This window comes from Apodemus sylvaticus, chromosome 8 (assembly GCF_947179515.1).
Source record: "Apodemus sylvaticus chromosome 8, mApoSyl1.1, whole genome shotgun sequence".
Taxonomy (NCBI): Eukaryota; Metazoa; Chordata; class Mammalia; order Rodentia; family Muridae; genus Apodemus; species Apodemus sylvaticus.
The window spans coordinates 49,525,163-49,540,947 of NC_067479.1; the positions used below are offsets into that span (position 1 = coordinate 49,525,163).

At 41.0% G+C, this 15,785-nt stretch overlaps 1 protein-coding gene across 1 annotated transcript in view; it reads left to right on the top strand.

Annotated features, from left to right (window-relative positions):
• Window positions 1–15,529, top strand: part of Dnajc15 (DnaJ heat shock protein family (Hsp40) member C15) — a 68,886-nt gene extending 53,357 nt beyond the window's left edge. Inside the window, exon 6 of the mRNA XM_052190898.1 lies at window positions 15,297–15,529. Within this exon, the coding sequence (XP_052046858.1) occupies window positions 15,297–15,370 (74 nt within the window). The 3' untranslated portion in view covers window positions 15,371–15,529. The remainder of the gene's footprint in view (window positions 1–15,296) is intronic.
• Window positions 15,530–15,785: the final 256 nt, after the last annotated feature.

Consider the following 15,785-nt stretch of genomic DNA (forward strand, 5'->3'; position numbering starts at 1 on the left):
ATACAGAAAATGTGGTATATATACACAATGGAGTACTATTTAGCCATTAGAAACAATGAATTTATGAAATTCTTAGACAAATGAATGGAACTGGAGAACATCATCCTAAGTGTGGTAACCCAGTCTCAAAAGAATGCTCATAGTATGTACTCATTGATAAATGGATATTAGCCTAGAAGCTTGGAATACCCAAGACACAATGCACATATCAAATGGTGCCCAAGGAGAAGGAAGGAGTGGCCCCTGGTCCTGGAAAAGCTTAGTGCAGCAGTGTAGGAGAAATACCAGGACAGGGAAGTGGGAAGGGGTTGATTGGAGAACAGGGGGAAGGAAGAGGGCTTATGGGACTTATGGGGAGGGGAGATGCAGGAAAGGGAAAATCACTTGAAATGTAAATAAAGAATATATCGAATAAAAAATAAATAAAGTTGTAGTTGGATTAAAAAAAAAAACAATTTTCTTCAGTGGTGGCTCCTGCTGTTAATTAGCTTAATTTGTGTTTGTCTTAGCATATCTTTAGTATCCCATCAAACTGGAAAGATACTTTAGCAAGTTATAGCATTCTTGGGTCCCTAGTTGTTTATTTTTAGAGTTTGAAATGTTTCATTCCAAGCTCTTCTGGCTTTTACTGTTGCTGATGGAGAGTCTGGGGTGATTCTGATATCTCTGCCTTTGCGTATGAGTCAGTGTCTTTCTCATGATGCTTTTACAAGTTTTTCCTTTGTTTTATATTTTTAAGATGGAGCTCAGTAGACCTCATATGTTTGGATATCTGTTTCTTTCCAATAAGTTTGGAGAGTTTTCTGCTATAATTTCCCTAAGTAGTTTGTCGACTCAGTTTTATTTTACCTTTCTCTGTTCCTTCTATACCGTGAATTCTCAAATTCAACCTTTTGAATGTGTCACAGATTTCTTGGAAATATCAATCATACTCCTCCACTTTCCCCTCGTGTGTCTGCATTACTGTGCCGGCTCAGTCATCTGGCGTGGAGCTTTGTTCTTCTGCATTGTCTTGCTATTGCTAATGGTATCTTTTGTGGATTTTACTTGATTGATCGTTGAATGAAGAAAATGTAAACATGACCTTTCCTTGGTATGGGTGAGGAGAAGGTTTATGATATATATGGGGGAGAGCATAGCCGTCTTGAAGAGTCCTGACTAAACAGGGCGTGATGGGGGGATAAGGGAGAGAGCAAGGAAGGGAGAAAAAGAGAGGAGAGAGAGGGGGAGAAGGGACCAGGAGCCAAGAGGCCGAGAAGACTGTAGCTAGTTGGTGAGATGGTGATGATACAGGCCTCAGAAAAGCTGGGGAAGGGAGTCAGCATAGAGGGCGGGCTGAGCAGTGCTGAGAGCAGCCAGCTGTGGAGCCAGCTGTGCTGAGAGGGAGCGTGCACCAGAGTCTGCTTTGATGTTTAGACAGGCATGGACAGCAGCCGTTTGTCCTGGGTTTCTTCAGACCTAACCATCTTCTCATTCGGTTCAAATATCTCTGTTTGGCTCCTTTTTAGTATTTCACTCTCTGCTAAGTTTTTCCTTCATATTTAGGACTTTCATGTCTAACTTACTGTTTTGTTCACTTTAGAGACTATCTTGTCAAGGTCTTGGATATATTTCCTTAATTTCTTCACCATTTGTTCTTCTGTATAATCATTAATTTTTTTTTAAAAGTACGATGCTGAATTCTTCTCATGCATTTTTACCATGTCTTTAGTTTCAGGGTCCTTTATAAGGAATTGGTCGGACAGGGTGTGGTGTGGTGGTGTTTGTGTCATGTGCCTTGTGTTTACTTGTCCTGCTTCTGTTCGAAGAAGTTTGTCCTTCAGTTTGGGTTTCTCATGAGAGGATCTGTGGAGAAAAAAAAAAAGTAGTGTTCTTGAGAAAGTGAAAGAAAATGAGGTAAAGGATATGCTGTGTAAGCCCTGTTGGCTCTATGGAGACGCACCACTTGGTTTTGTGGGGCTTGCAGTCAAACCAGGTGCCTTAGTACTTTACAGACTACTCATGGACCTAGTCTCTTTGCTTGTCAGTCTCGACTTAGGTATGTAATTACTTGTAAGTGGGTACTAATAGAAGTAATATAATTCTTATAAAATTTTGTTTTTATATTTTTCCACAACCATAGTGTGAAAAAATGTACTTGTTTCACATTTTTGTATCCCTACTCTGGCTTCGTAAACAAAACAAAACAAAACAAAAAACCTCCATATTCATGTCAGCCTCTACATTCATTCTGGTACGATACGTAGTTTTGTTTAAGTATATAAAGAAAATATAACTTTACACGCATAGGTATTTGGAAAAGGATGCCCAAGGAGACTCTTTACTGCTGTACCAGAATTAAGCAGTGGTGGTTTTTTAAGGTCAGTAGCATTTGGATCTAAAACAACGCCAATGAATTTCCAAAGTTCATTATATAAAATGGACTACCATGACCTCTGGATGGATTTTTATGCCCAAGTATGATTTTGTAACATTATTTGCTGGTCTTTGGAAAGTACTGCTCACTGAGTGTTCCAGATGAGGCAAGTGTTGATGTATTTCATGATGGGTTATTTCTCAAGATGGAGTCTGGGACTAGCAGCAAATTCTTGGGTTCACCTTAGACCTACAGAATCAGAAACTGGACAGGGCCAATTACCAAGCCCTCTAGAGAGTATGATGCTGAATGATGCCTGAGACCCACTCTAAAGTTTCCATCCCAGATCCAGGAGTGTTCCTTAGAGCTGGTTCTGACCTCTGTCACTGTTGTTCCTCTGGTCATCTGAAATGTTTAGAAACTAAAGCTCCCTCCTTCTTTCTAAACCTTTCTCTTTTGCTTCTTTCTCCTTTGACATGTTGAAGTTCAAAAGCTGGTCATAATTGGAGAGAAAACTTAAGTTGTTAGATTTCTGTTTCAACCCTGCCCCCATTGGATCCTAAAGTCTTAGTACTGTCCTGCTGTTAGTGTTTGTCTTTCTATATCCTGGGATAGTTAGCAGTACTGCCCTTGAACATTTGCCTGGGCTTTAGCCTCTTTCCTACACCAAGAACAAGCAAATAGCATGGGATTCAAGAATTAAATCAGTACTAGAACAGTTTATTGAAGAAAAAAAAAAGACTTGGAGGGGCAGGCAGACTATCGACAGGATTGGAGAAGAGTAATATTGTCTTGGTATTGGATGAAGTGCTTGAGAAATAATCCAGGTGGAACTAGAGAATAGAAAGATGGATGAGTTCAGAGGGCAGAAGGAGTCTGCACTCAGTCTTAAGCCATGGAGGTCAAGCCTGTGGGCATAGACTATGTCTCAGTAACATGGAGGGCAAGGCCAAAGATCTGGAATTCTGCCATGAACTTGGCCAGATCAAGTTCAAGGCCTGGCTGCGTGCCACAGTAAGACTTTGTCTCCAAGCTTTTGTTTGTTTGTGTGTTGTGGGTGTGGGATATAACTACAGTGGTGTTTGTAGTATATACAAAACACCTAGAGTCAATTCCTAGCACTTTGAAAATAGTACCCTAAAAGTCATAGAGAGTGAAAGTCTGTGTAGAGATAGGGAAGAGATGGAACTCCAATATTTATAAATTAGAAAAGGAAAGATCAGTAAGAAATGTTGGAGAAGATGGAATAATGGAAGCTGAGACAGGAAGACATTTAAGAAAACCATCTGAGCTGAGTACTGCAGTGAAGAGCAAGACACACAGAGAAGAATCTGTGTCAGGTGTGGGGGCACACGCCTTTAATCCCAGCTGAGGCAGAGGCAGGGGGGCAGAGGGACAGAGAGGCAGAGAGGCAGAGAGGCAGAGAGGCAGAGGCAGGCAAATCTGTGTTCCAGGCCAGTCTCCTCTATATTGTGAGTTTCAGAGTGCCCAGGACCATACAGAGAAACCCTGTCTTGAAAAAACAAACAAAACAAAAAACAAAACAAAACAAACAAAAACCAGAAGAGGAGAAGAATCTGTGACCTTAAGACTGGTTCAGGCCAGGCGGTGGTGGCTTGCCTTTAATCCCAGCACTTGGGAGGCAGAGGCAGGCGGATTTCTGAGTTCGAGGCCAGCCTGGTCTACAGAGTGAGTTCCAGGACAGCCAGGGCTACACAGAGAAACCCTGTCTTGAAAAAACAAAAAACAAACAAACAAAAAAAGACAGGTTCAGCTGATTTAGAAACAAAAACACTTAAACATTTTTTTTTTGTTTATGAGGAAAAGGAAGGTTCAGCTGATTTAGAAACAAAAACACTTAAACATTTTTTTGTTTATGAGGAAAAGGAGGAAAGAAATGGAGTAACTGCAGGAGAGGGTTGAGCACTTCCAAAAAGAGTGTGGGGGAAACATTCATAATTTTGAGCAAGCCTGTGCATCAGTGAAAATGATCAACTAAAGAGATTGATAAATTAGAAGACATTTCACTTATGTCAACATAATGTTCTTTTAGGTTCCTGAATCAATTATATAAATGTAGGACAGAAATCTGGCGGTGTTTGGTGTGAAAAAGAGCCATGGGTGATACATATTCTCAAAGCCTACAAGGCTCCCTAGAATTAAAAGCTACAAAACATTTATACAGTCTTGATGTGTGTGGAGGACGCACAGCGTCTTTATTAAAAACCAGGTGTTACCGTGGACTTCTGTTCTTACCCTTCCTTCAGCCATCTGTCTAGCCAGCACTGCTGAGTCTGCATCATTGTTTGAAGCACACCTTGTTGAGATAAGGGATTCATATTTGTTCAGTTAATGTGTGTATGTCTCAGTAGTGTGTGATACAGTGGCAGACACTTGCAGCCATCTTCACAGCAAATTTGGGACATTTCAGTCACCTCAAAAAGAAACCCTTTTCCGGTTTGATTTGTTTGTTTTTAGATTGGTTTTGTTTGTTTGTTTTTGTTACCTTGATACAAGCTAGAGTCCTGTGAGAAGAATCTCTGTTGAGTAAATACCTCCATCATGTTGCCTATAGGTTTCCTGCTTTGCTGCAGTTCCTGTCTTCAACTGTGAATGTGATGTGTAAAGTAAATAAACCCATTCCTCCCTGTGTTGCTTCGGCCGTGGTGTTTTATCCCAGCAGTAGAAAGCAGACCAAACAGACCCCCACTCCCAACTTTTCGGTTTTATTCCATTGATCATGTCCTTGTGCCAGTACAACAGAGCCTTGATTGTAATTGCTTTGAAAGAGGTTCACGTTGTGCAGTGTTCGCCCTACTTATTCTTCTGTTGCAGGATTGTTTGGGCTATTCTGGGTACCTTTCAATTCTGGGTGAGTTGTACTATCAGCTTTTCAGTTTCTACAAAGGAGTTTTGTTGGGAATTATCTGAATCTGTAAAGCAATTTGGGGAGTTTTGCTGTTAGAACAGTGTTAAGTGGTCTGATCATGGGTATGGGATGTTTTCTCGTGTTTTTAAATATTCTGCAATCACGTCTATGTTTTGTGTTTCTAATTTCCTATTCTTTTTCATGTTGCAAATGGGGTTATTGCTTTTGTTTTGGGGTTATTCAGTGCAAATGTATAGGAATGCAATGAATTTCATGTGTTGAGCATATATTCTGCAACCTTGAAATCATTAATTTTAATACTTTTGAGTGTGTTCCTCTTGGTCGTTCGTATATAAGATCATATATATCATTGTCAATAGAGATTTTGAACTCTTACTTTCTTCTCTGGTCCCCTTTTCCCCCCTACCACATGCCTTGGTTTGAAACCCCAGTAAAATGTTAAACACAACTGCTTTAAAAAAAAAAAAAAACTGGACATACGTGTTGTTAATTTGATGTTAGGGGGAAACTCTAGTCTTCTACTATTGGTATTAGCTCTAGCCTTCTGTGGGTATCTTTTATCAGATGGGGAGCCATGGGCCAAAGCTGTGTACTCCTTTTGTTGTTCCTGCTTCATTGGCTGCACTTATCTTGAGAATTACATTACATTACTTGGTTTCACCTCCCTCCTGTGTCTGAGGGAGGGGCTTCTGTTTAACACAAGGATCGAAAGTGCCTCTGCTTTCATTCCTTCCAGCAAAGCCTTGCCCCTTCATGAGTATGCTCAGAGTGGTCTGAGTAACCCAGAGAGACCTAAGGCATGGTTACTTCCCAAGGAATTTGTTATCTAATGGTAGCCAGGCTAAAGCTTTACAAGGAAAGCTTTTACAAGCTTTATTTACATTTCTTTTTTTTTTCTTTTCCTTTTTTTTTTGGGGGGGGGGTGTTGGTATTTTTTGAGACAGGGTTTCTCTGTGTAGTCCTGGCTGTTACATTTCAAATGCTATCCCCTTTCTTCTCCCCTCCCCCCTCCTCCTCCTCACTAACCCACCCACTCCTGCTTCCCTGACCTGGCATTCTCCTTCCCCACTGAGCCTCCATGGGTCCAAGAGCCTTTACTCTACACAAGCCTTAACTGTAATCACAAGGAAAGATTTCAGTGTTCCCAGTAAGAAAGAAGACCAGGGATCAGGTCTTCAGGGTTTGAATAAAAAAGAAAGAAGTAACCAGTATTATTATGGGAGAAAATTAGTGAACAGGAAGTCTATAAGTGAAGTAAGATGTAGTATGCGATGGTGACTAAGGAGTACAGGCCCTGTGGCATCTGTTAACCAGGCAGATTTTTGTGAAAGTGGTCTCTTCACCTAATGGAGATAAGCAAATCAGAGCTGGTACAGTCTGAGAGCTCTGTGAGGCAGCACATTGGAACGACTCTCCCTAGCCCATGGCTTCAGTCAGAGCTTGCTCAACACTGATGGTTTGAAATGTCATCAGGCCACAGGGTGTCAACGTAAACTTTAAAATTTGAAGTACACATCCATAAAAGTATATAAATCACTAAATTATTACGGAGCAGACCCAGCAATGTAGCCAATACCCAGAAAAAGAAATGGCCTCAAAGTCCTTCCGTACAAGAATGACCTCTTGACCCCCTCCCGGCTTGAGCTGAGCACACCCAGCTTGTCTGTGTTTGCTGACCTTTGGGAGCAACATATGAATGATCCTGGTAAGAGTCCTTTGAAACAATTTTTAATTAGATATTTTCTTTATTTACATTTCAAATGCTATCCCCTTTCCTCTCCTCTCCAAAAACCCCCGGTCCCATCCCCTGCTCTCTAATCCACCCTCTCCTGCTTCCCTGACCGGGCATTCTCCTTCCCCACTGAGCCTTCATGGGTCCAAGAGCCTCTCCTCTCATTGATGTCTGACCATACTCTTAGTGTTGTGATCATAAAAAGAGGAAGAGGTTTGAGAATATGGTATACAGCGGTGTGGGGGAAGGGGGTCCCTCAGTGGGCCGGTGCCCAGGCATCCCTTCCCCTTGAGGGACCAGACACATACCTGGCATAGTATAGAATAGAGTTTATTCAGGGCATGGGATGGGAGTTAACGGGGTGTAGTAGAGGCAGAGAAAGGCAGAGAGAGGGGAAGAGTAGAGAAACAGAGACTGGCCATGACCACATGGAGAGGGTGGGGAGGGGAGGAGAGCCCAAGAGGGGCAAGAGAGAAGCTGAGAGTGAGAGAGATAAGAGGGGGTAAGAGAGAGAGGAGGGGCTGAGCAGCCCCCTTTATAGTAGGCCAGGCCTACCTGGCTATCGCCTGGTAATTGTGGGGAAGGGCATACCTGGCTGTTGCCAGGTAACCATGGGGTGGAGCTTAGACAGAATCCTAACACTTAGTGTTGTTCATTCATGAGCAGATATCTTTAGTGTTAAAATGGCCCAGTTTAACGTTTTGCATTTTCAGTGGGTTACTTTTTCTTTTAATAAATGCTTGCCTCTTTCAAGGTCATGAAAATCCCAAGGCTATGATGTTGTTTTTTTAACAAAATCTCAAATATTCTGTTTTGCCAATAAAGACTAAGGAGCCAGATGTGGGTTCCAAGACTGCTAGCTCAGAGAGGCAGAGAAGGCACCCAGCCGACCTTCCCCTACAGCTGACATCCCAAAAGGAAGCTCTCTCACCATGTGGTTCAAAAAGCCCTAAAACTGAATGTCCCTCCCTCCTGTTTCCTGTCTGTCTCTCCATCCTCCTGGCTTCCTCCTACTCTCTATGATTGTTTTTCCTGTGCCACTCCCTGTCAACTGGTTGCTTGCTACATCTCTTGACCTATGTATGATATTATTTAATCCTGTTTACAATAAACAGAAAGCTCTTAGATTAAAGTTGTGTGCTACGGTTGAGCCATACCACAACTAGAAACAGGTTTTTTTCTTTTTCAGTAAACAACACAGTCTCAGTGTGATCAAATATCTGTTGTCTCTAACCCAAATACTATAGTACTGCTTATTGAAAAGGTATTGCCGGGCAGTGGTGAGACATGCCTTTGATGCCAGCACTTGGGAGGCAGAGGCAGGTGGATTTCTGAGTTCGAAGCCAGCCTGGTCTACAGAGTGAGCTCCAGGACAGCCAGGGCTATACAGAGAAACCCTGTCTCGAAAAAAAGAAAAAAGAAAAAAAAAAAGGAAAAAGAAAAGAAAGGTATTATTTCTCCAATGACCCGTAGTGTAAACTGTAATAAATGAGTAATCACATATGCACTTTCCCTCCCTTTGCCAGTTGGTTTCTTTATGTTGGTTTTACACTGTGCCATCTCATATTGACTGTAGCTACAGCTTATAAAGAACTTTATTCTAACAGTGAAAGTATTTCATGCTTTTACTTATTTATTGTCTTGCTCTATTCATTCAGTTTTTATTTTAACATAACTTAAGGATTATCAAATCCAGACACGGGGGTGTTTGTCATGAATCACAGAACTCCCAAGGTAGGCAAGAGGCTCACTCTGAAGTCCAAAGGCCAACCTGTTCTAAACCACAAAAACAACCAAAACCGGAGAACCAAAACCAACAAAACAAAAAGTCAGTTTGCATGTGTGTTTCTTCTAGCCTGGAGGTTAAAAGTTTCCAAATGCACTGTTTAGGGAGAATTGGCATCTTTACAGTATTGAATTTTTCTGTTGGTTAACAAGATAGAACATTTGTTTATTATTATTATTATTATTATTAAAATAAGTTTTAAATTTAAGTATGCTTTGATCATAATCTTCCCCTCCCCCTCCATCCATACCCACCTAACTTTAAGTTCTTCCTCAAGAATCAAAAACCCAAAACAACCCCCCCAAAAAATCCCCAAAACAACAAACTATAACCAAATGAAAGCACACAAAACACTGTCCGTTCCGTTAGTCATCCTCCTCTGACAGTGAGGCCTGCCCTGGAGTGGTGGGCATGCTCAGTGTCTCCCACGGCAGGTATACACAGCAGCTCAGTTGTTAACCTTTACTCTAGTAGCTTGAGTAAAGATTTGCATTCATTCATTTTTTTAAAAATAACAATAAAATGTAGTAAAATAAAACAAAAACTATCATATTGAAGCTGAACAAGACAAAAAGAAAAGAGCCCAGAAAAAGGCAGCCTTCGGAATCCCATAGAACACTATAAACTGGAAGCCGTAGTGTAAGCTCCGAGGACCTGATGCAGACCAGTGCAGGCTCTCTGTGCCTGCTGCTTCAGGCTCTGTGAGCTCTGAGCGCCATGTTCTCCTGGGATCTGCCATCCGCTGGCTCTTGCATTGTGTCTGTCCTCTTCCAAGGGGATCCCTGTGTCTGAGGGCAGGGATTTGATGGACACAGCCCAGTTAGGGCTGAGTGTTCCAAGGTCTCTCACTCTGCATACTGCCTAGTTGTCGGACCCTGTGTCTGTTCCCAACTGCTGCAAGAGGAAGCGTCTCTGATGGTGGCTATACAAGTTACTGATCTGTAACTATAGCAGAATATCATTTTATTACTACATTTTTTTTCCTTTTAAAAAATCGGTATCATTTGGTTTTACCCTAGATCCTTTGCTTATCAAGTCTCAGGTTCTTGGTCACGCAAGCAGTGTTGGGTGTAAGTTCCATCTCATGGAGTGGGCCTTTAAGTCAGATCATCTGTGCCACCATTGCATATCTTGCAGGTAGTACTATTACAATAGTAGTGTTATCTACTATTGTAGGTAAGGATTCGTGGTTGGTTTGGTGCTTACATTTCTCTTTTGGTAATGTACAGAATACCTTCCTGTACTAAAGATACTGGCAAGCAGGGGTACAGGCAATAACTTGACTTCTCCACATTCAGTCAGTATATTGTGTAGGTGCTGACTTCCGCAGTGGGGCCTTCCTGTCAGTTTGTGGAGAGCAGTCTGTAGTCCTAGCAATAGCCTAGGTTGCTTGTGGATTCCTATGAGGCCAGTTTAGCCAACAACCCAGTTAGTTGTAACCCAATCCTGGTACTTGAAGCTTCATTTGGTGGCAAGTGATAGCCACTTGGGGCTCTGCCTCCCAATTGATGATTTGGCTATTTCTGTTAGACCTCTTTCATATATATATATATATATGTGTGTGTGTGTGTGTGTGTATGTGTGTGTGTGTGTGTGAAGTTTCTTCCATACTTCCCCACAATGCCCCTTAATTTAATGTCTCTCCCACTACCTACCATCCCCCACTTGATCCTCCCATTCCAGCACCCCACCCCGACATCCGCATCTATCTATTCTCTTTCCTAATGAGATCTATCTCTTCCCTTTAGTCCAGTTCCCAACCTTCCGAACACCGTGACCCTCTAATACAGTTCCTCAGGTTGTGATGACCCCCCAACCATAAAATTACTTCCATTGCTACCTTATAACTATAACTTTACTACTGTTGTGAATCATAGTGGAAATATCTGTGTCTTATAGATGATTTTAAATGACTCCTGTGAGAGGGCCTGGAGAGGCTGTGACCCACAGGTTGAGCAACACTGCTGTAGTCTCCTCTCTCTATTCCTGTTCTCTGTGGTTTCATGGACTATAGCTCAGTTATCATTGACTTGTCAGGAACATCATTGAGCTCATCTTTGTTTCAGTTTACAGTGTGTGCTTTAGTCAGATGTGATTTAGCATATTTATTGCCAGGTATTGGCTTTGCTTTGTTAGTTTTTTGGGAATTTTTTTTAAGGTGTTGGGATTGAGTCCATGTCTTTACATATGCTGGACTGGTCCTTTCCCACAGAGCTACAGTCTTGGCCCCTAGTTATTGGGCTTATTATAATAATTGATGCTTATTATTTTTAAATATGTGTGTTTATGTCTGCGTGTGACTATATGCATATGAATGCAGGTGTCCCAGAGGCCAGAGGCATCAGATCCCTGAAACTGCAGTCACAGAGGCTGTGAACTCCTTTATGTTGGTGCTAGAAACTGAACTTGATCATTGGTGATTTTTAAAAAATGGGGTTTTTTTTTTAATTATGGCAGGTGCTTGAGTCTCCATGTAGGTATGTGCATGTGAATGAGGGGGTCAGAGTGCAGAGGCATTATTAGATCGCATGGAGCCAGAGCTAACAGACAGCTAGTGATGTGGGCTCGTGGACCTTAGCTCAGAAAGGATAGCAAGTGTTCTTCACCTCTGAGTTCTTTTTCTAGCCCTTGTGTCTTTTGTAAAATACAACAAATGAATTGGCTGGAAAATTGAAGTATATTGAAATGATCTACATTTTAAAAACATTCTTGGTTTCTTAACTTGGCTGGTCATTATCAACAGAACACATATGTGGCGCACATGTGCAGTGCCAGCAGAAGGAAGAAATGGTAAGATTGAGTGAGCTCAGACCCATGAATTTCAGAATTGAGAAGAGTGGGAGTGGGGCCTTCCCTGCCTACCTGCCCTGGAACACATAACCATGACACCCTACAGAGAGGCCAGTAAGCATCTGTCCTGTAGGGAAAACCCTGGAGTTCTTCCCTATGCAAATAGAGCATCACTCACATCTCAAAGTAAGCCAATAGGAAACATCTATCCCCAAATCCCCCTACTTCACAGTATTTCTCTAGTCCTTGTCCACATGGAGTAAAGCACACAGTTATTTCATGGAGAATTGTCTGAGCGTCTGTTTTATTGAGCTGTAACACTTGGGGAAGAGTTCTCCCTCCTGAAGCATTCATCGCTGGACCTGGGACCCACCGGGCACTCTACTGCAGGTAGTGGGACCCAAACCACCTCGCTTCTCCTATGCGGAGGGTAGCACTCTGGCTTTTCCTGCCTGACAGAGACACTTGGAACCTGTTTGTCCCAGTTCCACTTCACCCTTAGGGCAGATAGAGGATGACTCACTGCTGATTTTTATTTTATTTTTATTTTTTTAGTTTGCTGAGTCTTGGCAAATTTCAGAAAGTGTTAAAAGTTTTCAGCTTAAAAGTTGAATCTGCTTTGCAGGGTGAAATGTTTTATGTACATTGGTTCAATTGCATTTGCTCATCCTGTTACTTATTTTGATGTTCTAACTCTTTTTCTAGTAGTTCAATGAATTATTGAGAGAAGTGCCTTAAACTTCCCAGTGATTATGAGCATGTGTTTTTCCTTTTGGTGCTGTCAGGGTTTTCTTTATATTCTCTGATCCTAAGATGTTAGACATGTACAAAATCTAGATCTCATTGTTTTATCCTGTTGACAAATTTAAAACCCTGTGAAATCTCTATTACTTCATTTTGCCTAAAAGCAGTTTTCCTGTGATACTTAGCAAAGCAATGTTCAATTTTTTTAATTGATATAAATCTTTATATTATTTGAAAACAAAGTTTCCTTTAGCCAACATCTCCTGGGCTACTGTTTTTAATAAATAAGCCATATCAGATAATTTTCATCAAATATTAATGTAGTATAAGGTACAATATGCCAGTTACATGTGCAGTTTGATGAATTTGGACAAAGACTTCCACCCATGTAATCTCTGACCTAGCAGGCCTAGATCATGTCCATCACTCTAGGGGCCAACCCAGATTGTCCCTGTCCATTGCCAGCCCTCCAGCTCGGGCAACGGTGGCTCTGCTGTCATCACCGTGGATTAAACATGCCTATTCCAGAATTTGGGAAGAGTGGAGTTGCATAATTAGTGTCTGGTCTATATAGGAAAAGCAAAGCAAACTGATAGTCTTACACTGTGCACTCTCCCGATCAGATGTCTGTAGTGAGGAACTGCCTGACTTAGAAACCTTCCAGTACTTTTATACTGATGTATTTGTTCATTTCTCAGCTCTCTCGTATTGATCTTAAGCAAGAGGGCTAATAATAGCAATATTTAGTGGAGGTACAAACATATACAGATTATCAGGAAAGAAGAGGTGTGTAATTAGTAGAATCAAGGGGACTCATTTCCCCAAATTGAAAAAGACTGTAAAATTAAAGAGTGTATTACTGGCTGGTATTGTGTGTCAACTTGGCATATAAATGGAATTATTATAGAGAAAGGAGCTTCAGTTGAAGAAATGCCCCCATGAGATCCAGCTGTAAGGCATTTTCTCAATTAGTGATCAAGGGGGAAGGGCCCATTATCCCTGGGCTGGTAATAAGAAAGCAAACTGAGAAAGCCAGGGGAAGCAAGCCAGTAAGAAACATCCTTCCATGGCCTCTGCATCAACTCCTGCTTCCTGACCTGCTTGAGTTCCACTCCTGACTTCCTTTGGTGATGAACAGCAATGTAGAAGTGTAAACTGAATAAACCCTTTCCTGCCCAACTTGCTTCTTGGTCATGATGTTTGTTCAGGAATAGAAACCCTGACTAAGACTGTATTTTTTCTGTTCTATAGGATATGTATCCTATATCTTGCTGTCAGTCCGGATTTGGGGCAAGAAGCAGATATTTTATATAGGCAACACAAGAGTATCTCTAGTTGGTAAAAACTTATTCTGAATTAAACTACTATGGATGGGAACATAGCAATTGTAGCTTTGGCTCAGGGACTCTTCTGGGTACAAGGAGGTAGACTGAGAGTCGTAAGAGCCAGTGTGAATTTTCTACCTAGTACATCAGTTAGAAGCCTAGTGGTCTCCATACTGCAGAGGAGCGGCGGAGAACTTAGGGTTATTCTGAATAAACTATTATTGTTTCATCTGACATTAATTACCATCAATAAATATAACATTTAATAAGACTTTTACGCTTATGGGCCCTGTTTTAGGTTTTCTGTTTTCTGTTATGAACCTATAATGACTTATAATTTAAATAATCATAATGCATATTGCTCAATTAAAGATTATAGCTAAGATCACTTAATATTTTAATATTTTTAGAGCACACAAAATGCCTGGTGACTCCTTCCTAAGTCGAACATTTAAGCAGCTAATAAAGACAAGCCTTGCAAGTTCCAAGGTCATCCACTGAGATAATCATGAAATCAACTCACACCCACAAGGGTTGTGACCTTCCTTTGTAATTCTCATTGTGTACTCAGGGTCACTGTGTGATGTATTCCTTAAATGTTGAGCACGTTTCAGATCTTGATATGAAAATGTCAGTGGTATCCTCAAGGGCAAAGCTAAGTATAGCCTCCTCCTGCTTCCCTGCAGCCTGGGCTGATCTCTGCTTGCCTTCCCCTTCCCAGAGTGGCAGGGGCAGCAAGCGAAGGAAGACCTGACTGGGCCAGGACGCTTGATTCCTTAAAAGTTACTGAGACTTTACAACAGCCATGGATAGTTTGTTTGTACTTAAGGGAATATTACTAAATAAAAGCAGAGATGGAAACTGCAATGTGGTCATTAGCTCGAGCAGTAAGCAGTGGCAGTGTTATAGAATAGAAGTTAGGGCTGGGATGTGTGGCTTTGATGTGACAGTTTGGGGTTTTTTGAATGTCAGATATGCATTGTTTATGTTTATAGTGACTATTTGAAATTCACTTCGGTTTTCTGTTTGCATTAGAAAGACTTCATTGCAAAGAACTCTAAAAAGGAACTGATTTAATTTTATTTGAGGACATTGTAAATGTAAGACTCCATTATAAATGTAGTAATAGAATTATTTCAGAGAACAGGGAGACTTTTCTCACATTTTTATTATCACTGTCATTATTGTTACTTCATTTATTATACCACTAAATATTATGCATTTGCCTTTTATGCATACATTTATTTTTTCAAATTATGATAAAACATGATAAGATCCCCTTAGATGGATTTATCTCCTTCTTAAAGGAATGAATATTTATTGCTTTTTAAAATGTAGCTATGGAGAAACTGTTATTTTGTTTACCTAAAAATATACTTAATTTTAGAAAGTATTGTGGCCAAACGTCTATATGATAACTATATAACCAGTGGGTGTTTTTTAAGTGATTACTTAATTTTTTCTCATAAAATATATTTTGATTGTTGGGTATCTGTAATATCACTAACAAAGTTTAATTTATGCTGTTTTGATTTCTGGTAATCATATAAAATAGTTTCTCAGGGGAAAAAAAGTGTGAGAAAATACCTGAATTGTTGTTTTCTCTGTATTGACTTTTTAAAATGTCAGTAATGACGTAAATGTTAATCATTCATTTCTCTTTGTCCTCCCAGGTGGATCTCCTTACTTAGCATCCAAAATAAATGAAGCAAAAGATTTGCTCGAAGCATCCAGCAAAGCTAACTGATGCTGAAGGACCGTACCGAGGGAACAGGACGCACAAGACTTTAAAAGTCCTTCAGGAGAATGGAATATAGCTGTGTTCCACATTGACCAAGTCTGTTTTCTCATTTAATGTGTCTCAATAAAAGCCTTGCAGCCTTGCTATGCAAGTTTCCTCTGGAAAGGACTTCATATGTTTTGTAGCTGGTGCTTTCCCACGCCGTTTCATATGAGACATGTTACTTGTAAAGACCTTAGTGGTGGTAGTTAGCCCTCTCTCTGCCCTAACCAGCACAGAAAGGTATGACCTTCAGGGTGGCCCTGGGGGTTGTGGGCAGGGCTGGGGTGTCCTTCTCCATGCTTCTGCACTGCCTCTTGCTTCAGAAGAATTTGGGATCTGCCAAGGCCAAGGCCTTTAAATGTTTTGAGGTCAAACAGTG